The sequence below is a fragment of the Maylandia zebra genome, linkage group LG15, assembly GCF_041146795.1.
Source record: "Maylandia zebra isolate NMK-2024a linkage group LG15, Mzebra_GT3a, whole genome shotgun sequence".
In the NCBI taxonomy this organism is placed as follows: domain Eukaryota; kingdom Metazoa; phylum Chordata; class Actinopteri; order Cichliformes; family Cichlidae; genus Maylandia; species Maylandia zebra.
In genome coordinates, this window is record NC_135181.1 from 19757954 (window position 1) to 19782733 (window position 24780).

The window sequence follows — 24780 nt, forward strand, 5'->3', positions numbered from 1 at the left end:
AAGTGCTACGGTTAAGTTTATACGGTGAACCAGCAGCTTTCAATTTATATGACTTGTGTAAACTCTTTGGCTTCCTTCCTTCCTTGAACCCAACCACTGATTTCTCTTTTTGGATGTTTTTATTTACTGACTGTTCACGTGTAAGACTACAGTGTTGGATGCCTACACTCAGATTTTCTCACATCAATAAAAACATGTTTAGGTTAATTTATGCAGTAGTTCCACATGATCTCACAATCAATGATCATGTAGGAGTATGGGTAATGTAAAATTATACAATTCTTTTTCACCGTCCACCCCTCTGCTGTGTGCGTGCTGCTTGGAGTCAGGAGGAGGGACGTGTGGAGGTTATGGTTCACAAATCATCCCAATGCTCTTGTGAAGCTCCTCGTTGCTCCTCACCAAGAGGCCATCTGGCCCAGCAAGCTGTCTGGCCTAAATGCTTGTGTGTGCGTGTTTGTAGATGTGTGTGTGTGTGTGTTTGCATGCCAAGATGCTAACAAGGGGATGACGGATGTGCCATATGAGTGCTGTCCTGGCACATCCCCTCCTCTTATTCGTCCCATCTGGTTCTTCATTCACTTTGACTTCAGCACTTCTGATCAGGTCAACATTCTGCTGATACGGCCATTTTCCGTACATGTGGATATCTTTTTATTCATCATTTCATTTTCTTACCCCCAAAATTAGTGGGTTAAAACAATTATGTGGAGCTGGAATGTATCCCGCCCTGCTTTGTCAGTAAGGAAGAAAGACACAAAGAAGGAACGGTACCAGGCCGGGCACAGATTTCTCTGTTAGTATTCCAGAAAAGATGTGGCCAAAAATGCAGCATGAAAAACAACAAAGAACTGAGACAGAAACAGAAACAGACAACTGCCACAAGTTAAAATAAATAAAGAAATCATTGTTCTAGCTGCAAACACAGGTTTGTCTTTTAAAACTGCCCAAAATGCTGAGGATGCTCAGACCAAAAGGAGCATTTTCCTTTGTCTTTAAAATGACTTGAATATATCAATAGTAATCAATCAAAAACAAGCAGACTGCGGGACGGAATGAATCAAATAGAAACAGAGACTCTTGATTATATACAACTACACATATAACACACACAAAACAGGTTGACTAGGTTGTTTTTAAGATAAAAATTTACACCTCCTCCCAGCCATCCATCAATCCATCAGCGTATTATTTCTTTCCTCCCCTATAAACAAAGTTTTTTATGTTTGAAACGGAAACTGTCTCAAACATAAAATGAAGAACATTCTAAAATCCAGTTTTCTCAACCCATCAGCATCAGCCCTGACATCCTTCCTTTTCCCTCGATCGCCACTACGGTCTCTGCAGAGTGCTGTCACAAAAAAAATCCAACTATGAATCAGAAAAAACTGCATGCACAAAGGACAGACTCGGAAAATACGTAATCTGTCAACATATGACCATTTTAGTTACTGGATGCAAGATGTTTCTGTGCTGCTTTTGGGTTTCTAATGTGATTACTCAACTAGGATCTGTATTCCAGACTAGTTGTGATATGCAGATATGTAAACTCAAGAAATTCAAATAGGAAAAATGTTCAGATTTCAGCAGATCTAAATAAAGAACACAATTAATACATTGGTGGTCAAAGGTCAGAGAGATCTAATGAATAATGAATAAATGACATTTTAGGAGAGAAGGCCTTTACATGTGATGATAATGGAAAACTGTTCCTGTAGAAATGAATTCATATTGTTGCATTCATTCATGAAAAAAGAAGTACTTGCTTGAGGCCTCTATCAAAAGACCTCGACAGACAAACCCTGGGTGTAAATTGTAAGTGAAGCTCATTTACACTGAGCTCTTCCAGTCATATTGACTTCTCAAAGCATCAGTCAGATATTCGATGTGTTATGCGGACATTGGAAATATGTGAAACAGTGAAGCCACCTTTACTTCTTTATTCCTTCATTAGATTTCAGGTCATATATACTTTGTTTAGTAGTTTTTTTCCTTTACAGTAAACAAGCACATATTGTAGTGAATCTGTCTGCTATGTTTTGTTTGTCTATATTCTCAACTCTCTGTTGTTGCTCTTTGCTCTTATAATGACAAATTTTCTTTTTCTATTGTTTAACATATCACATAGAAATTTTGTAACTGCTAAACTTAACTAAGCTATTGTTTTATTAAATTATCAGGAATTCAGCTGGACACAAGTGTTTTTCTTAGACCAACAAACCAATTTCCTGATATTTATGAGGCGCCTCTTCCCATCGAGGCTGAATATTCTGTCATCACAGTGCACTGGTCTAAATTTGGCTACAGTCATGATGCATCAACCAACAGTAGACTCCAGTAAAACTGGAGTCTCAGAGTTGGAATGTGACAAGTTTGCCCTGCAGGAAAAGGACTTAGTGACTCAGGGAAGAGATTTGGAACAAAAAAGAAATATAGAAACTCATTTTGGAAATGAAAAATGAGAGATGAGGATTAGATTTTATCTCAGCAAGGATCAACACACCTTCAGAGAAGGACTCTACATCCAGAAATCCAATTTCTTCCCTCTGTTGTTTCTTTTGTTCTCCTCCTCTTGACCTTTTTCATCCTTTATGAGTCCTCCAAATGGAAATGTCATTTTTCTTTTTCTCGCTGTCAGCACCCCTCAGCTCTGCTCTCAGAGACAAGTGCTATTATCTCATTATCTTATTATAGGAGCAATGCAGGACCATTCATTTGGTCCGTGACATTCAGAGAAACCAGTGACATTCATGGGGGTGCAGCTGTGTTGGTTTACAGAGAGGTTTCAGCTCAGGATGCAGGGGAAGAGGCATGTTAAATGGAGAAGAACTGCTTAAGAAGCAGCCGGTAACTGCAGAACGTGTGGAAAACTGGAAAAATATTTGAATGTTACAGGGGAAAAAATCCAACCTGGATCTGTGAGTGTAGATATGCTCCACTACAACCAATGTGGGGACACATGAGCCAAGTTTTTCTGTGTAAACAAGATATCTGGGTCAAGACTTCCCGTTTCAGCTGCCAGGCTTTGTTTACAAATGTAGATATATTTATATATATATATGTATAATTTTGAAAGCAATACCCATTAGTTCTGAGACTGCATTTCAGCACGTCCTCTTTTCCTGTCTGCTCAAATGTGACTGGACAATCTTGTACTTTGCTTTTGCAAAGTATTCACATGCAAACATATGTTTATATAAATCAAGTATCACAGGCTTGTTCTCCTCGTATCCAGCTATACCTGGCGTATAGTAGCTTTGCATGACTCACAGATCCAAGCTGGACGTGGGTGCAGTCCCTCGGTGCAGCTCAGCCTTAAAGAGAAATCTCTTTTGAATGGCTCACCAACATATTTGGAAATATAACCAAATTCTCTGTCTTTGAAATCACACAGATCCAGGGGTATAAAAACTTGACAGATAATACTATAAAATACAGTAACTTTTGACCAAACTTGTACAGGTGATTAACGGTTAAAACTTTAAGTGAAACTGCATGATTTATTCTGTCTGCAAAGATTTCTTCTATCAGATGTGACCAGATCGATTTTTCTAAGTGAAACTCATCTACACTTTGGTCACAGCTGCAAAGACCTCGGGTGAAAGTTTCACGAGCAGACGTGCAGAGACAGCCGATAAATGCAGAAGAAGTTTGAGAGTTTTTCATTTATCCAAACTCTGGTGAAGTTAAGTCAGGTCAGTTTGCCCCAGGGGCTTGAATGTAAAGATACATACAGAGATAATCACAAGCTGGTTTACAAGACTGGTGTTGATTGTTTTTATCCTCATTCTTTGGTTGAATCTCTACCAATGCAAAATAAAATAAAAATCCCAGAATTGAATTAGACATTATGTTTGTGGTGCTTGTTTCTTTAATGCTTTTAAATTTTGTTAATGCTATAGAGACTGCAGTGTTGAGAGAATACACAGGAGAACAATAGGCAGCTCTTAGGCATTTGGCTGTCAGCCGGGGGAATGCTTGATTACGGGGACGACCTTGGCAAAATGACACCCATGGGACATTGAGCAGAGAGAGAGGAGGGCCTGAACCTCCCCTTTTATTTCCCCACCTCCCATTTTATTTCTTCTCATTTGCATTTATAAGCCTTTATATCCTCCTCAATTTCTGTTTTCACTTCCACATGATCATAAATCCTTCAGTAGAGGTTCTAACATTGGGCCACATTTTTAAACTTTAGACAGTTTTCATGCCCATAAAAAGTATATCCTTGAGTGGATCAACACCACACATTTATGCATGCTGCAGCTGAATTCATGCTGACAAATCAAATCGCATCCTCTTCACTAAAAGCTTTGCTATCTTATGCTCAAAATTTAGTGAAAGAGGTCTCCGGCTTTCTCTTTTCATGTAGAAACACAGCATCACTGCATCTTGAATTAAACATCGGGACTGGTCAATGCACTGCCCTGGTCTTTGGAGATCCCTTGCATAAAGAAAGGAAAAAGTTGCACAGATACCATGTGAAGCGGAGGAGGCAGACTGCGGGGTGAGATTGTCTGCAACCAAGAGCCAGTTCCTGATATATTACAGAAGAAGCAGCCGCCTCCACTCTGAACGTCACAGCTCACACACACTGCTCTGTGCTGGGTGTCACTCATTTACACCACATGGATGAGTAAAAATATTTTTCTGTAGTTTTATATTTGTCTGACACACAAACCACCCACATTATTGCACTTTTATGAGAGTAAAATTCAGTTTAGAGCACCGGACTTTCAGTTGGATTAAAGCAAGCACAGGGGTAGCAGAAGACTTTAGAGGGATGTAGGTTTCTCATCAACAAGATTACCTTTAACAAGGTAAGCCAACCTTTCTTTCATTGCATGGCTGCACCAAGCTAAAAACTGCTGTTCCACATTAATTGGTCTTTCAATCAACTACAAGCTGTGACGAGTGGAAGGAGAAGCACTTTAACAGCAGAGTGAGTTTTGATGTTTCTGCCACTGCCACTCGTGAGAAGACTGCATCTTACTGCCAAAGACTTCTACCAGCCGTGGATTTTGTCGCTTTTATTTTGACGCCACTGACTCTTGTTTTGTATTTTCTGTCATCAGCTGAAGTTGCTTTCTCTGTTCCTGTGACCCGTTTATTTTGAAGTCCATCAGTAGTGCATTTCTTCTCTTCTGGATTTTCCACACCACCACACTTGATCTACCCATTTTCTTCTCAACTGCCTTTTTTTGTTTTCCCTTCTCACTGTGGAGCTATTTTCCTGTCACACTCAGTTCTCTTTATTTTGTTTCCCTTCAGGCTCCAGTTGTGCCCTTTTTTGTGTGTGTGAACAAACAGTCCAAAAGGAAATACCTCGACACATGACGTATAGAACACTTTTCTACGCCTATCAGTTAGTAAGAAATGTTGGTTTCTTTTATTTCACAATCCTCTTTTGAGCACTAATCTGTTTCGCATTCCTCTAACATACTGTTGGAAGGAACTGTTAATGTTTGCTAAAAAATGAGTTTAAATAGGACGTGACAAAAAACCTCTAGTGGCCATTTGGGGCCAAAAAGCAAGTGAATCCCTGTAGACTACCATGTTAGCAGAAATAAACATCTTTACAGCCTTCTACACAAAGCAGTTTTGCTCTGATGCTAATTTCCACCTTTAAAAACACTGGAAACACTTTTTATATATTAGCATAGTAACATGGCCACTTTGAGTGACAGTTGGTGAGTGCAGCTGCTGTTCAGCATCACCTGCACTTATTTGAGTCTCTAACTGTACCTTTTGACTCTGTCTGCGTTATTTTGTATTTTTAAATACAACTATCTTAAAGCATATGCATTCCTGCACATTGAGACACATTAACAGCTGTTCACGAAAGCTGTCTGTTTGCAACAGAGCTCCTCTAACTCCACCCCCTCATCCAAATGCTACCAGTACTTACTTAGCACTTAGTTCCTCCTACACCAAGCGGCACATCGGGCAGATCTCCAGCAATGTCAGTCAGTGGCAACTGCTTGAGCTTCGTCCCAGGCAATGTCGACGGTTCTCAGATCCTTCATAAACGTTCAACGCCATGTAATCTTTGGTTGGCCTTGCTTTCGCTTGCCAGTGCATGGGAGCCATGTAATGGCGATCTTGGCCGGGCGATAAGGGGGTAGACGTAAAATATGGCCCGCAAAGTGGAAGCTACTTTCTGCAACAACATTGGCTAAAGGGCGGGTGCCTGCTCTTCGTAAGACCTCTTTGTTCATTATTCGGTCCCGGGAGGAAATTCTAAGGATTCGCTACAGGCCGCGTTGTTGAAGCATGTTCAGGTGTTGAGTAATTGCATTTGTTGAACGGCAGGCTTCACTAGCGTATAGTGCAGTTGGAATGACGATAGAGTTCAATAGTTTGATCTTGACCCTAATATTCAGGGAGATCGAGTTCCAAATTGTTTGGAGACATCGGACGACACCGGCCGCCTTCCCTACTCTGACGTCGACATCTCAGTCACAGATCAAGTCATTGAGATGATGCTGCCAAGATATATGAAATTCTCCACCTCTTCAGCATGTTGTTGGTTGATCATGACAGGAATGCGGACACATGCGTAGCCAACTCGGAGTACCTTGGTCGCTGATTCTTAATCCGACTTTCGTCGCCTCCCTCTGCAGGGCTCAACTCTTTGAGGTCTTCCTGAGTCGAGCCCAGCAGGGCAATGTCATCCACGAAGATCAAGTCGGTGAGATTACGCGCTTCGTGCCAGCGGACACCAATGCCAGCTTGGTCAACTGATTGTCACATAATGAAGTCAGTTACCAACAGGAAGAGGAAAGGGGATAGCACGCATCCCTGTCAGACGCCAGTATTGATCTCAAAGAAATCCATGCAGCCGTCATCCATCCGGACGCAGCAGCGGGAGTTGGAGACCACGAAAGGCATCTGCAAACTGCTGAGGGACTCCATAGTGGCGTAGGATAGCCCATAGAGTCGGCCGGTGGACGCTGTCAAAAGCCTTCTTGAAGTCAATGAAATTAATAGAAATCTTCCTTTGGTATTCCAATGTTTGTTCAACGATCATGCGGAGGGTGAAGATTTGCTCGACACACGACCGGCCACTCTGAAAGCCAACCTGCTCTTCTCGCAATCGTTCATCCACTGCACGTTGTAGCCGATTCAAAAGAACGAGGCAAAGCACTTTCCCAGGTACCGACAGCAGCGTGATGCCCTGCCAGTTGTTACAGTCATCCAAATCGCCTTTCTTTGGAAGTTTGATGAGGAAGCCTTTTTTCCAATCATCGGGTACATGCGACGTTGACCAGCAGGCGTCTTGTAAGGTGCAGGTTCCAACTGGGGTCCGTCATGCTTCAGCATGCTACCAGTAAAAACAATAAAAGCGAGAGTGTCCACAAGTGGTACATGCAATCTACCATTTAAAGCTTGCAAAACATTTAGGAAACTGTACAACACACGTGCAATTGGTGGCAACAAAGATATTGAATATGTATGTAGATATATGTAGACATGAGCGGCAGTTACAACTACATTCATTTACTGTTGCTACCACATAAACCAATACAGTATTAAACGGCAGCCTAAAAAATTCTTATTTGCAAATCCACATTTTAATTTGAATAACTGCGTTGCCAAGCAATTTCCATTAACCCTTCACACACAGTTTGGTGGTGTAAAGACCTCTGCTACAGCTGAACAATAAATCTACCCTTCCCTTAGTCTCGTCACCCAGCTGTGTTGCAGTATTAGTAGCTCACATCTGGTGGAGGTCAAAACCAATCTCTTTTCTCCCCTTCTTACTCTCACCCACTATCACCCAGCCTCCCAATCCTCTCCTGCTCTACTACACAGCCATTTAAAGGCTAATACTCTACAGTAAACAGCTACACAGCTGCTGCTATACATCAACACTTCAAGCATGAGCCAAACACTAAATGTCAAAGGCACGGTAAGCTTTAGCCTGGACAAAAAAAACATCTAAATGTGAGGAAAGACAATTACTAAAGATGTAAGCAGCTTTATGTTTGTTTAGTTACTTATGGTATGTAAGAATTGTATTTGTGCTGCTGAAAAATTAAACAAAATGTATTATTGAAACTAACAATGCTTTCAACATTTACGGAAAACTGAACATATTAGATGTGTTCATGCTCAAGTTCTGACACTGACATCTGACACTGCAAAATGGTCAGATGAGTTTCAGCTGAGTGTCATTTAAATATGTTATTGTACCGAGGGAAGCCTAAAGCTGTTGTTTGCTGCCAGCACAGACAGTAAACAACATATAACTGCACTCGATGTTTACATGTTCATGCACCAGTCACTGTTCACTGTGGTTCAACAGAAGTTAATTATGCACCTAATGCATTTACGGTAATTTAGACCAAAGTGGTTGAGTGAGGGCTGTTATACAGATGTGTCACAGATGTGCAATAGCTGCTGAGCAAGCGTAGCGCAGCAGATGTGCTCTGTGCAGAGCAGAAACTACTGTTTAAACTGCTAGATGAGGGCTTTTAATCATCTATGTTCGAAACATAAATATTCAAGGTTCAGTAAATGTGGTCTAGAACAGCCTGATTCATCTCAGTCAGTCAGCTCCTATTACATATTCACAACCTTTTCACAGAGTCTGCCTGTTCTTTCTAAACATAGAATACATGATGTATATGTCAGTGAAAGGCTCAAGGTTATCTTCCACTTCACACTTTTCTTTATCCACTTCTGCTTTCAGTCCATCATGAAACCTCTCTGTTTGCCACCCAACCACAGCACCACACTCCCAAGAGAAATGGAGTCCTCCCCAGAGGTCTCTGATGAACCACATCAGGGATCAGTGGCTACAGCCAGTACTGCTGGCTTTGTTTTATCACCCTGAGTTTTCCTCATGGGCTTAGCTTCTGAGGAAAGAGTACAGAGCCAATAAAAAATGGTGCAGTGCAAAGAACGGCCCCTGTTATCAATTATTGATCAGGGCATATTCCATATTAATAAATGCAAACGGTAGGTAGATTGCTGAGGGCGTAATTTTTGTAAAATGGGTGGAAATTAGGTTTGTTGGGGATAATAACTCTATTAAGGATCATCATGGGATGTACTGTACAGTTTTGTGTGTGAACACTCTGCTACAGAAGAATCATGCAAATGGATGTATGCATGCTGGTGTACACAGATAAGACTCTTCTATGGGCATAAAATCTCTGTCTAATTTATAGCATGTCTTAATGAATGAACATACACTTGTAACCATAGTAACAATGCTCCTTGTTCTACTATAGGATGTCCCCACTTTCCTTAGAAGTCTGGCATCAGCACTCGCTCTGATACCAAAAATAGATTTTTCTCTCACACATGCTTGCACACACACACACACACACACACACACACACACACACACACACACACACACACACACACACACACACACACAGTGCCTGCTGTGTTAAGGCCAAAGGAGAGGATGTGTTGTAAAGTGTGCATTAACCTACATTTATTGTACAAGTCCTGCAGCACAGCCCTAAGTTACTGTGCCATGGTTCGTGTGCGGACTTTGTCCTCGTGACATTGTTGGGACAGAAATCTTCTCACATAGTCATATTATTGAGACTGAGCTCGCACGAAAGGGATAAACACGCAGTCCCCATGATGTTAACTGTTTATTTCAGACTAGGTTTTAGAGTTACAGATTAGATTAAACATCTTATATCCTCCTAAAGCTTTGCACTCAAGTAATATCTTATAATATTCCCAGATATTGTCTGGGAATATTATAACTGCAGTCATTTTAGCTTTTTTTGATAATCTTAGATTAACTAAATAAATACATGTCAACGCTTTGAGTTCCATCAAAAAGAAAAATGTTTTCCACCAGATTTATCTACATGCTCATTTTAATGAGCTCTATAAGTTAAGAATCCATCAAGGTTAACTCAGGCAGACTTGACATGTTTAAATGTAAAATTACACTGAACAGATATGGACAGAAACACAGTGCAAAGATGAGAAAAAATTCTGACAAATGAGTGGTAGGTTTTATTGAGATTCCTCTTCAAATGGTTCTCTGGGTAAGGCTAAACTTATCATTTTAGGCGTTACTATAAATCACTGCAATGTCCTGATATGTACTGTACTACAAGTGTGTGTGTGTATGTGTGTGTTAGTGCTGTTGAGCCTGAGGTAAGAGACAAGCAGATCTGACCTGTCATGGTCGGCGAGCTGCCATCGCGAATGAGGTTAGTCAGACACGGCCAGTCGGCACAGATCTGTGCTCACTCTCATTGAATTATCTCATCAGCATCTCCAACAGAAGAAAGCAATTCTTTCTGCTGCCTAAACTAAACTCTTGTAACTGAGCCTGAGACACTGATTCAGATTTATAAGGTGTGTTAAACATTAGACACTCAGTGTCACATTAAGAAAAGCTCTGTCATTTTGTAAAGTGGCAGCGTGTGAGGTTAGCAGCTTTTTCTTACACCCAGGACTAATAGGTTTAACACCTAGCATCATCCTTAAAATCCATACACATTTTTTAAACTTTATTTTAGCTTAGATGTTTAATGAAATTACCTACTGACTCTCTACCTCATTTAGAAAATTTAGGGCTTCTTGTATCGTTTTATTTTAGTTTAGGTTTGAAGCATTTTTTCTAAGAAGTCATCAGCACTAAAAAGGAAATTTATTAGATATTAGTTTAACAAAATGTGATAACGTCCTTTCTCTGTTGGCATCAGTCATGGCAAAAAGAGTCTCCCCTCTATGGTCTCTCACTTATAAATGAATAGTGTATCAGAAAGGTAACTGAAATTGAAACTCTGTTATAGCTCAAATGTCCTCCAACTGTATCATTATAAGAGATCTAGTGTGCGCTCTCATACTAATCCCTACAGTTTTTATGAGTGGTGTATAATATGCTTGCTTTTAAGATCTTGCAAACATTCAGTAAGTGCAGTACAACTATAAATGCAGAGAGTGAAAAGCCCCACAAAATACGACATATGTTACAATAAACAGGCAGCCGGCATCTCTGACAGCGACGTGCTTGTCAAAATGTTTTGTCAGCATCCTGGCAGACGGAAAACAAGCGAGATAAAGTGTTTACTGCCAGTTATTAAATGATGTAACATGAGAGTAACTGAGAATTCTGATGAGAGGAGGAAAATCAGGGTATAAACTGGAGATGCTTTTAAAATCTGCTCTTGAATGTTAATGATTGATGCCCGTAGATAATCTGTAATAACACATATAAATGCAACAACACAATATGCTTTTATTCTTTCCTAGTGACTCATTTCTGAACTGTGTCACAATTCTGAAGTTATTCAGTCTGAAGCTTCTCAATATTAAACCAGGCACTGATGAGGTTTCCAGATGCGAGGGTCATCACAAACTCCCACCGACACAAACACGAGTCAGTTATATTCTCAGATATTATGCTGATGTATGGATGATGCAGCAGACCTGCAATGTAATACAACATATTGCAGATGTTCCAGAGGAGAAAGTGTTTGTGGTTGCACAGACCAACTGTTTGCATTGTCAATCATGGTGATATCAGTGGTGTTACTACAGCAGAATAAATCTACATCATCATTTGCAGTTGGCCACGCACCCACTGCTCCTCTGATTTTGTCACTACACACTGTGTAATGCTAAAGTACAATTTTAAGCAGCTTTAAGATCTCCAGTGCCTATTTGTGCTTACTTACAGTTGGCATATGCACCACCAGCCTCAGAAAAGCCAAAGAGTAAAACTACAAAAGCAAAAAAGGTCTAAAAAGCATTCTGAAAATAAGCTTAGCAGCTGGAAGCCAAACAAACCACCAAACATTTGGCAGTGGTTCAGATCTCACCCCCTTGGTCAGGAATTAGCAGTAGAAGTGAAAAATGTTCCACTTTCATTTTTTTTAATGTTTCTGCTGACATTTTTTATTTCTTTTGATGTGTCTTAAATTCTGGCTTTTGGAAACCTTTCAAACTTCCCCCATCACACTGGCACTGTCCATACTTTCTTCACTTTGCGGGAAAATAAGACAGTAAGTCTAGCAAATAATGATCTCCTCAATCATTTCAGGCTAGAGAGAAAATTCAAATGATTCCTGAAAGATAAGAATAAACATTTGATTAAGGTTACTGTGCAGCTGTTTCCCCACCAACCCTTTTTAGCTGCTTACTGTACGTTACCTGAACCTGAAGCTGAACATCCTTATAACAAAAGAAAGATTTGAGGAGGCACAGACTGGTCCACTCTCTTCTCATCACAAATGGAGACAGGGTAGAATCTGTCTCCACCTTCAGGTTTCTGGGCACCCACATCTCCACCAGTCTCACCGGGACCCACAACACCAACATCCTGGTAAAGAGGTCCAGGATCCTGGATCAGAAGCTGCTGCTGGCATTCAACTTCTCCTCAGTGGAGAGTTTACTCTCCTACAGCCTGGGTGTTTGGTACACAGGGGCCACAACTGAGAACAGTTCCTGTCCACTGTCTCAGGAAAACCAGGGACATCTCAGGTGACCCCTCGCACCCGTCCACCACCGTTTGACCCGCCTCTGCTCGGCGTCGCAGGTCAATCAGGTCCCACACCTCCAGACTCACTAACAGCTTCTTCCCCTGGGCCACTCGGACTGTCAAACACTATCCCCCCACACCCTACCCCTGCCCACCCACCTCACCAATCTAAGCCATGGTCTGAGTAACCCTCATAACTCCGGCCACTCATACACAGACTCTATTCAGACCGAGTCTTTTCTTTGCACAACTTCCAGCTTGTTCTCTAATGTGTGCCTTTCTCTTGATTGCATATATTTCTCCTGTTTGCTATTTATTGCTGTCTACTATTCATAGTTTATTCCGGTACAGTTGGTGTGGAACACCCACAATTTTGTTGTACATGTACAATGAGAATAAAGGTCTATTCTAGTCTAGTCTAGTCATGCTTTTAAAACTAAATAAAACAATCTTGACTGGTCCGTTGATCCATCCATCCACCCCGACATCCCTCTGTTGAGGGCTTTGCTGCTCTAGAGCAGTCACCTTACTTCCTCTTTTGCTCCCTGCAACAATTATTGGGTAAAAGGTTTTTTTTATTTATGAACATGAATGTCAGATGCTTGAGAGAACAGATTCTGTTCTCATCAACTGCTACTTAAAAACAGTCATTTGTTCATGAATCAGCCAGCACTTATTCTTTTTTTAACCTTAAAAATGGAAGTTGCAATCACTGAAAAACGTTTTGGTGAATAATGTGTTCAGAACAGCTTTTCTATTTTTAATACGATTTAAAAAGCTAAAGGTTTAAATCCATGTGTGTGAAGGCAGCGGTTTGATAAAATTGGGCTGTAAACAATAACAACAACTTAAGACCGAACGCTTTTTTTTTCTGACATATTCAGCAGATGATGACAGAAACATACATTTTAATGAAATTAATGCAGTGCAAAAACATAATCTTAAAAATGTAAAGCAGCATAATTGCAAACAGTATAACTGACTAAACAATAACAGAATACTGTTTCACCTTCTAAAGCTTCACACTTGAGATCTAAAAGGTTTTAAACAAGTCCCAGTAGCATGCCATTTAAAATAAAAATCCAGTGAACTGTAAGGGGAGGCAGATTTTTTTAACTGCTCACAATGCCAAGGGAGCGATGAAATCTCAGTTGTACATAAAGAGCCCACATCAATTACACCGATATTTTCCAAGAGACTCCCTGTGCATTGAAGAAGACATCTTAACATCTCAAGAACAATGAAGTTATTGTGATAAGAACTTCCTTGCCAGCATAGAGAAAGAAGCAAGCCCACACTAGAGGAAAAATGCAGCTACAGATGAGGCAGACAAGCAAAATACCATTTTGTTTAAGTACCTGACAGACACACTAATCCATACAGTCGTTTTGTAATTTCTAAAAGACAGTAAAAGATGGCAGACTGTCCAGACTGCAGCTGATAAGCTGGGAATGCTGCGAAGCAACAATCAAACACTGAAAAGCAAACTATATGATTTACAGTGTAAATCCAACTCTTTGCAACCCTGTCTCTACTAAATTATTATATCTAACCTTTCTGCACATGCAGAGCATGCACTAACATGGGCAGTTTATCCAAATGTTAAGTCTATACAACCATGTCCTGCTTGTATAGACTACTTGTGTCCTGCTTCATACATGGATATATCCAACCATAACTGAGGAAAGACAATACTGTAGATTTGTGCTTTGGAGCAATCACCTAGCAAAATGCTGAGGTTGGCAAGATTGCAAATTACATAGATCTAATTAGTAATATCTCTTATAAATCCAGTATAAATGCTGAGAGGCATCTTTTAATGGATGCATCGTGTAGGAATCCCCGCAAACTCTTGCTCTTCTTTCCTCCTGAAGATATTTAAAGTTACGCTAAAGCTACATAAATATCACTTTGAAGTTGAGGAAATATTACAGTTGTTGTAGAGATATTTGAGCCACCTTTTGGCTTTCACTTTAATGCAAATTTACATTGCTTTTAGTGTTTGAAAAGCCCTTTTGCACCCAGGAGTGATTTGTATGAGAGGATAAAGCCTTAAGCTATGAGCTTGCAGCTTAGCCACATCCATAAACTATACAGACGTAAGACATAACAGCTAATTAGTACCAAGTTACACATCAAGAAAATACTAGGATTTTACTGATCATCGTGGATTGTCTGGAGTATCTGAAAATACTCAAAAAGGGGACAACACAACAAATGTGGTCAAGAAATCCAGTTCATTGACTTTAATTAACTGAGGTGAATTTTAGCAGACATCTGTTTTTTGGGGGTTTTTTTTACCGCTGCTTGACTCGGCACACCTGTCAGTCAAAGCACTCATGCCCCTAAGCCTTAACAAAAACCCGAGTGAGTGAGTTTAAAAGCATTCACCAATCATACAGGCTGCAAACATGCTTTTTCTCTGATTCACCTTTGGAGTATTTGTAAACGAAGCCATTAGAGAAATCAGTTAAAGAAGGCTACAATATAAAATCGCATCATTTTATGGCATCAATATCTATAAAACCTGCCATATCACTAAACTCTCACATGCCAAAAACTAAACATCATACCTTGTAGAATTATTGCTGTAATTACTTATACACATAGCAGTGTAGCTCTTAAATGTGAAGTAAATACTCAACATACTTTAAATTCAGACACGGAGTCAGTGTAATTGCAGTTTTTATTCCTTACAAAGAATATTATGTGGAATAGACACAAAAACATAGATTTTTTTATCATAGTGAAAAATATTTAGCTCCCTGTTCCCTTTTAAAATGTAAAATGATCTCCAGACAACACTGCAAGGCTAAAACTTACACACAACAAAAGAACCACTAAGCCTGCATTTCTGTTATTTTTTATATAATTAACCCCAGCACCCGAGCTGCTCTTTACTGGACTCAGCTAGGTCACAGTTACGCGTAAAAACCCACACATACACACACACACATATGAGCATGCATGAGTGTGTTTTCTGCTTGAATGATGAGAGGAAACTGGATCAGTGTGTCTTCCCTGCATTCCCTCAGCTAAAGTTCATCCGCTTCACTTATGCATATTTATGCTTTCTGAATGCGTGTCAATATGTGTGTGAGTATGTAGCAGTGGGATAGTCACCCCCTGAGGCTGCTGCTTGATGTACTTACTGTTTGATTTACAACAAACACAATCATGATCCAATAATTGTTTTTCTTGGCTTCCTCTCTACACGATAAACTGCGGGATTTATGAAAGCTTTAAATGCATATATGCTGCAAACACATAAAAAATGTAGCTGCGCTATGAATACTAAAGCAAAAAGCACAAATCCAAACGTTCACCCCCCTAAGGAATTTGGTCATGTGACATAGAGTTACTCACAATTTACAACTCATCCATCCAACCTTAATCATTTCAGCTATTCTGTTCATTGTATTTTTGCCTAAGACACATCTGTGCAACTACAAATGACACATATAAACTGACAGGCAGTCCATCTGTATTTAGCTTCGGTTGCACTGGACTAGCAAGGGGGGTCTTTAAACCCCAGTGGAGCAGGATTATTGATCCAAAAAGCAATCCTATCATCTGACTAGTTTAGGTTTACTAGTTAGAAAATGAATGACTTTTTCTTTTTGCAGTTTAGAAAAATGTATATATTATGTTGTATATTCCGTTCCACCATATCCCTGGAGATCCGGTGACTGTGGAGGCTATTTGAGTTCAGTGAACTCACTGTCATCTTCACTTTGAGATGATCTGACCTTTGCGACATGTTGCATTATCCTGCTGGAAGCAGCTAACAGAAAACGGACACGCAGTGGTCATAAAGTGCTGGACCATGGTTAGCAGAGATACTCAGCTCAGCTCTGCAGTTTAAACGATGTTCAGTTGGTACTTAGGGGCCCAAATTGTGCCAAGAAAATATCCCTCACACCACTGCACCACCTACACCAGCCTGAACCACTGATGCAAGGTAGGATGGATTCAGGATGGATTGCTTTCATGCTGTTCACACCAAATTCTGACCATACTAGTCAAATGCTGCAGCAGAAATCGAGACTTATCATTCCAGGAAACGTTCCTTCCATGTTGGAGGGTTAGCACTGCTCCAGAAGGTAAATCACAGAACAACTCAAAACTTGCTATTATTAGTGGTTTATGACTAGTTTCTAAAAGATCAGTGCATTATTATATATCAGTCCATCCATTCGCTTCCGCTTGTCCTTTTCAGGGTCACGGGGGGTGCTGGAGCCTATCCCAGCTGTCATAGGGCGAGAGGCGGGGTACACCGCTAACACATAGGGACAGACAACCATTCACACCTATGGGCAATTTAGATTTTTCAATTAACCTATGCCCACTAAGTGCAAGTCTTTGGACTGAGTACCCGGGGAGAACCCACACAAACACGGGGAGAACATGCAATCTCCACACAGAAAGACCCTGATGGTGGAATTGAACTCAGGACCTTCTTGCTGTGAGGCAATAGTGCTAACCACCGTACCACCATGCCACTGTGCTGCCCACATTATTATATAATACATTTATAATACGTTTAATATTCAGCTTTTAAATTTGGCAAGTACAAAATTGGTTGCATGATCGCCTCAGTTGTTTTTTGTTCAATATCATGTAAGCCACTGCAGACAGACTTGCATGCAAAGCACGACACTTCAGTTAATCGATCAATTTGTCTACAACAGACGGCTAATTTCCTCAGGAAAGCTCTCTTTTTTTTCATAACGCCCACTGTCCTTATGGTGCACAGAAAGAGAAACCATGTGAATAAGAAGAAGACCGGAAAGAGAAAGAGATGAAGGATGGTAGGAAGCAGGATGGCAACCAGATCAAGATATGCCCACTGAAACAAAACAGATGAGGAGGAAAAATTATGCCAGAACAAAAGCCCACTCTACGGTACTGACCTCACTGAGCGACACTTCAACACTCAACAGCCATTTCAGGTCTGCAACAAAGACGCACAAGACGCTGCTTGTTCCCTGCTCACGTGTGGACCGAGAGAGAGGACGACAGCCAGTCATCGATCTCCTTCAACGTGAAGGACACCGTATTAACTAAGTGGTGGCCATCTCTTATTCATACGCCGCTCGTCACTTATCGACACCCCCTCTCACTCCCGTAGTCTGATGGGATTTTCACGGTTTATTTATGGGATAGGACGATAGAGAGAAAGATGGAGGAAGGACGAGACGAGGTAGGGGAAGGTAAATGAGGGGGAGGGGAGAGTGTAAATAAGATACAGAGATGAAGAGGTAAAGTGAGGGATACAGGAGAAGGTGAGAGATGAGTGAAAGCCAAGAAGAGGCGAAGAGATGTGTGGCGGATAAATGATGAATGGAATGTCTGGAGGCTTCAAATCACATAAAAAACACAAGAGGCAGACTGAGAGATTAGTCCCAATGACCCACTTAGCAGGAGAGAGGCAAAAATGGCTTTTAGTTTACACAAATGAAATCGGAGTGCGAGGATGAAATGTTCTATTACTAACAGAAAGCAAGCTGAAATCTAAAAGGAGACACGGGCTGGATAAACATTCAACGCGTTATGGGCCTTTAAAAGTAGCTAAAACATTTTCTTAAAACTCCTTTACTTCCAGACCCTGAGGCCTTTTTTTTACCATAATGATAATTATCATAATGGTGATAACTATAAGACTAAACATTTTGACTCACGTATTAACAAATCCAACATTTCTTCAAAAACAATTTTAAAAAATAATGACGATACATGAACTATAACAGACAGCACTATCGTTTAGAGTTTACAAAGTCACGTCACCGCGTAGCCCGAGAGGAATGAACCTGAGTCGACCTCAACCCTGGATTTTGAAATTAATGAAAAATGTCATTAGGAAATGAAATAATCATAAATCAGTTTAATCATCCATTAATGAAACCAGCAGGCGGGTTTGTTCCTCCTTTTTTTTGGCAGGCAGGGATGAATTTGGATAAGGAACAGTGTTGTAGGTTTTTAGCCAAACCTTGTCCCTTCTGATTGTAGAATGAATGAAAGTTTTACTCACATAAGATGAAGACGACTATCCAAATTATTACAAGCCAAGTTCAATGTCCTCCACTGCATTTTTCACTAACAAGAAGTTCTGAATTACTGCAAACATGATCTGTTTGAATCACATTCGGACCCTAATGTCTAGGAGGAAAATGTGATGCAAAAGTCCAAAATTGTCTATTTTTTTTCTTAAGTTTCAAAACTTTAGATTTACATGCAAAACCAAATTTGGTTTACTGTCTAACTGCATCAGTTGTTTGGATTAGAATCAGTTTTACCACGTTCATAAAGAAATATGATAAGACCTCCACTAAGTTAACGAGAAACCATTGATCGATAATACTCCATGTTGCCTTAAGTCCACAGGCTAAAGAGGGAAAACTCACCACCATCACTTGAGATCTGGCGATGGCACCACTGGGTGTTTGTAGCAATGCTGAGCAGAGGTTTGAGAAGGTTGCTGGATGAGGATTTGGTGCAAAGCCATGCATTGTTTATTTGCAGTTTGTACATAAGAAATTGCTCAATTTTTCTGATACAGTTACAAATATTTGCAGAAACTAAAGTTAAGATAACAAACATTGTAATCTCAGTCTGCTTTCTGTATCCTGCCTTACAAATCCAACAATCCCTAATGGATTGCTGTACAGCAAAGCAGGGTTTTTACACTATAGAGGAATTGTTCTCCTCCCCGAAAAAAACAAAATTCAAAAAACGTTTTAGCCAAAGCCAAAGAAAAATCACCAACATCCTAATCATTTAATTCCATCTATCCATCCATTTCTTTGCTTATTCAACATATTTGCTTATCAAATGGACAAAAACAACTATAAAGTAGACTTATTGCATTTACAGTACATGTTTAAAGGAAAAACACAAAATGGGTTTAGAGATTTCAAAAATAAATGTTTAGGCAGAGGTAGAGCAAGCCATTTAAATTTTTCATTTAGTCAAAACAAAAAATACTATATTAAAGACACATGTAGACACCATGCCACACATTTTGAAGCTTGAAGTTTGTTATTTTGGTTTTCAGTTCAGTTCTTTTTTATTTCAAACATATACATTCACCAACATTTCATAAAATCATTCCATACAGTTGTTTGAAAAGGAGTAGGCAGAAGTATATACTTATTTAGCCCTACCCCCTCGGGTTTACATCCTCATCATCTAAATTTGAACAACAAAAATGTATACAATGCCTTCTACTTAGAACATAACATCTCAAAAAAATATTTTCACATGTTCAACTAAAACTATATTTAGATTTGCTAATTTGCAGAAGAAAATAAACATGAGTTTGACTGCTGTCTTGGGTTAATTGCATTTTCTTCATTCTTATACTTATTTAATATTTCTTTTTTGAGTTTTCAGAGACTTGTTTATATGGATCTATCTGAGAAATTGAGAATACAACATGCTGCAAGCCTGTTGCACACTACATCACATCCTGCTTTACTCTTTTTCTCAAAAAATTGATTAGAATTTACAAAATGATCACCGTGTGGTATTAAATAAGGCTTAAAACTACCGACTGAGACCGTAAAATTATCAGGAAAATTAAAAACTAGTTCACGGATGACATAAAAAAGGGACTATTTTTTACACAATTAGACTTTCAAGAACATCCACCGGAGTTTCCCCTTGCTGGCCATCAAAAAGAATACAGGTTAACGATATTTCCACATTGACCTCACCGTTCAGAGCTGAATTTTCCATTCCTCTTTTATACACTTCTCAAAAAATGAAAGAAATTGGTTTTAATCTGAGTATAGCATCAAGTCAGTTAAACGTCTGGAATATTGATCTGATCGAGTAGCAGAGAGGGTTGCTAATCATTTTTGGTGTTATGAAATTATCACTAGGTGTGGGGCAACAAGGAGACAGCCCGCCAACCCACCTCTTCATCATTTCTGATTTTTTCTTCACTAGTTTTTCATTTGGTTAGAGTCAGTGTCACATGAGGCAGGTTAATCATGAGCAAAGGTCTGGAGAAGCCATGGAAACAATACGCTTGTTCATTGTTCAGCGTGACCAGTTTGGTGGTGGGTCAGTGATTTTCTGTGGCTTATAGAGATATTAGGAATAAAATTGTTGGACCCATTGTCAGACCCTAGACTGTGGGTGTAGTGGGACCTGGGTTCTTACCTGTGCATGACAATGCCTCATGTGAAAATATGGAGGCAGATGCTGGAGAATTAAGGCACTGATACCACTGACTCACCCCCACACTCCCCTGACCTAAATCCAACAGAACACCTCTGGGATGCCTCCCAGATCTGGTATGAGATCCCCCAGGACACCATCCATTGTCTCATTAGGAGCATGCCCTGACAAGGGTCGGGCATATATAAGCACATTGTGACAACAAACTACTGCATCTGAGTACCAAGTTTTGAAAAAATGGACTAACCTTAATTTTTACACTTTGATTTCTGAGGTGTTTTTGAATTCAGTCCTCTGTAGGTTGATAAATTGAATTTCCACCAAATGACGTGGCATCCTTGCAATCATAACACTCTGTCCAGTCCATATCATTAGAGATACCCAGCATGATATATAGTACATCATCAGCTATCGTCAGCAGTCATGTTTTCAAGAACAATTTTCAAATATACAAGTCGAGATTTTTTAAAATGTAAACATTTTCCTTCAGACTGAAGTAATTGCCTTAAATTTATTCCACATCAACAGATATGTTTTTAAAAAGTGTAGATATGCTAATTATTTACTTTATAATTCACTCTCTTGTCAGATTATAACCAGCCACAGACAGGGAAACATTTAAACTCATGACTTGAGCTTCTTCATCCCAGCGCCTGAGGAATAGCGATGACCTCCTCTGCCTACACTCACTATCCACATCATATATATATATATACATTGCAGTGCAGATGTGGGGCAGTAACGCTGTGCGACCCTTCATGTGATGACGCATGTTGCATTCACACACATACACAGTGCACACAGAAGCACACTGGGCTTTGACGCCTACAGTAATTATGTTCTGATGAATCACTGCTATTTCGTTTAGTTATTCCCACACACTCACACACACACACACTCAGCACAGGATCACACATGAGTGTTTTCTGTTTCTGTGGAAAACATGATGAAGTATGAAGCAGTCATTTATAGATAGATAGATAGATAGATAGATAGATAGATAGATAGAAAGATAGATAGATAGATAGATAGATAGATAGATAGATAGATAGATAGATAGATAGATAGATAGATAGATAGATAGATAGATAGATAGATAGATAGATAGATAGATAGAGGAAAATGTTTGAGATGCTGATCATCAGTTCAGGGCACTTCGGGTAATGGCCTCTGGTAGCCTCTGTGTGTGTGTGTGTGTGTGTGTGTGTGTGTGTGTGTGTGTGTGTGTGTGTGTGTGTGTGTGTGTGTGTGTGTGTGTGAGAGAGAGAGAGAGAGAGAGAGAGAGAGAGAGAGAGAGAGAGTAATGAATCAGCTCTTTGGGATTCAATAGTCTAATTATTAGTATGAGCGCACTAACAGAACCTTACGGCCTTGACTCTGTGGATGTTGTGAGTGCGTGTCCACTCACTTTGTGTTGCTTCCACATCACGGCCAGCGGTTTGACGTCGTGCTTGGCGTGTTTTCCCTCCTCCAGACACTTCATGCACACGGGAGCCTTGCAGCTGCTGCAGTACATACTGAAGTTTTCCGCTTCGTGATCCACGCACGTCGCCGGTTTCCGCGCGGTGGCGGGCGGCTGCTGACCACCGCCGCCTCCGCTAGCCCCCGCTCCTGCCGCCTTGTTTGGCGGCGGCACCAGTCGGTGCTTGGCGAGGGGACCGCGGGACGGGTGGCATCGCTGCTGGCAGGCGTTGCAGTAGTAGACGTCGCACTGCTCGCACATCACCGCCGCGTCCACCGGGTTGCGGTCGCACAGCTGGCACTTCACCGCGTTGGAAGATGAGGAGGAGGCGCCGCGGGTCTGTTGGTACCGCGCCACGATGGCCTCCAGCAGCCGGTTCCGAGGGAAACCCCGGAGCCCCCGCTCGTCCAGAGAGACGCTCCGGTGGCACAGCGGACAGGTGAGTGTGCACTGTCGGTGGGGGATCGCAGGCGGAAACACCCGCACCCCGTTTGGAGACTTGAGCTGGCACGGCGTGTAGGAGCCGTATCCGCTGTCCGTCTCGCTGTACAGACTCATCTTGTCCATGTCCAGGTAGTCGTAGTCAGAGCTGCCCGAGGCTCGGCTCTGCACCGGGGTCTCCCCCTCCGGGGTCTGGACGGTGATGTTCCGAGCGCATCCCAGGCAGACGTTGTGGGAACACGGAAGCAGGATGGGGTCCTTGAAGAGAGACCCGCAAACGGGGCATTTCAACTCTTCCTCCATCGCTCCCGTCTGTGTCGGTGGACCGGAGAGGGGAAGCTGCTTCTCCGAGAACGCTCCAGCACCGAGTGACTGGACAGCTCCCCACACTACTTTGCGCATGCGTAAAGAGGGGCGGAGATTGTGATCTGGGTTGACTGATCGAGCTAATTTGGAGGATTTGAAACGCCACATATTTTAGATTATTATGGTTGGTAAAGAGGATCTCTGCTCCTTTTCTCAAATTACTTTGATTTGACATATTTAAGCTAACGCTTCAGTTATGTAATTCACTTCTTTCTTCTTAATTTTGTCCACAACATTGGTTTATTTTCTAAGATTACTAGATAGAAAATGATAAGAAGAAGAATTTGATTCAATCCCTGCAATTTTGTAGTCTTTCTTTCTTTCTTTCTTTCTTTCTTTCTTTCTTTCTTTCTTTCTGTCTTTCTATGTATTTTACCAAAAAATGCAAACATTGAAATAAAAAGGGGGGGGGGGGGGGGGGGGGGGGGATCGCTCCTTAAATGTGTTATAGCTGGTAAAAACTTAAACTTTCTTCATCTGAGCTTCTTTCTGCCAGTATACAAGGACAGTAACTGCTATCATTATGTCAAATGATAATGCTGAAGCGGATCATTTATTGTGACTGCCTCTATACTCTGCATTTGTTCTGCCTGTTAGTCTGAAACAAATCAAACGTGATAGCAGAAGTACATGCAATCAATAAAAATGGATTCAACTAAGTTTAATAGGAGTTTCCATGCAGGCTCAAAATGGATGAGGGACCATCTGAAGCCACTTCGATCCGGTAACCTTTGTGTTTTTTTCCCATTAGTCTTTTGTGTTAACTAAACATTTAATTGACTAGACAGCGGGCATGACTGAAGTCCTTTGGGGAGCAAGATTAATCCGACACACTGGGACAGCTTTTCCATTTATTAGCCCAATTAGCATCCCATTACCTGGGTTTCAGATCTGCTCTGCAGTGAAATGAGAGCGGGCATCTGCACAGCCACGTTAAAGCAGAGATCTCTGCAGATGTGGAACATCCTGCAGTGTCATTGCCAAGCATAACCTTTAACTATCACCGAAGAGAACCTCACTCCAGCATAATCCATCACGAGGATGTTTACTCTAAAAAATAGATCTTCAGTTACACATTTGTTCTCCAAGGAAGAAAAAAAGGCGAGCACTGCGTTCTTCCAACACTGCAGTCATAAAAGATTTTTTAATGTAAAATTAATCTGAGCTGAATTTTAAGAAGATGAATAACTTGCTTTAATTACTAAAATATAAAAATCAGATTCTTTTTTGTACCACATTGGTGGGAATCATGCTATCAGACCTGGACGGCAGAGTGGAGAAGTGGTTCGCACTGTTGTTTCACAGCAAAAAGGTTTGGGGTTTGAATCCACTATCCAATCTGCCTGAGACCTTCCTGTGTGGAATTTTCATGCCGAGTGGGTCCTCTCCAGGTACTCAGACAGGCAGTTAGTGGGGTTAGGTAGATTGGTGATTCTAAATTAGCTGTAGGGGTGAATGTGAGTGGTTGTTTCTTTGTGTCAGCCCTGCAACACCCCCGTGTTTTGCTATGTGGCAGCTGAGGCTCGAGCTTCACTGTGATGAGTGGAAGAAGATGGATGAGTGGGTGGGAATCACCTTCGTCAGTTTCAATTTATTTCCACATTTTCATGTTATCAACAGAGCTACATTAGTTTTTATATTATGTTTGTGGACATTTGACAAATTCGATTTCAGCATTTATCTCAGTTTTGTCCCCCACCAGCTCTTGAAGGAAACATCTGGCTGTTTAATTTGGACAGCAGGTTTCTGTGTCTGAAAGAAATCTGCCTGCTGCTTCAGTTCAAACTTGAGCTATCACTTATTTCAACCACAGTACAGTAACAGTCAGTAGGAATATTACACTTAGATCTCTGTAGAA

General features: G+C 40.8%; 1 protein-coding gene across 2 annotated transcripts in view; it reads right to left on the reverse strand.

The window, feature by feature from the left end:
- trim67 (tripartite motif containing 67) overlaps positions 1-22933 on the reverse strand; it is a 59515-nt gene extending 36582 nt beyond the window's left edge. For both annotated transcript variants that reach the window (XM_076874060.1, XM_014409654.3), the window contains exon 1: positions 22062-22933. In XM_076874060.1, the coding sequence (XP_076730175.1) occupies positions 22062-22859 (798 nt within the window). In that variant the 5' untranslated portion in view covers positions 22860-22933. The remainder of the gene's footprint in view (positions 1-22061) is intronic.
- Between the last annotated feature and the right edge of the window lie 1847 nt (positions 22934-24780).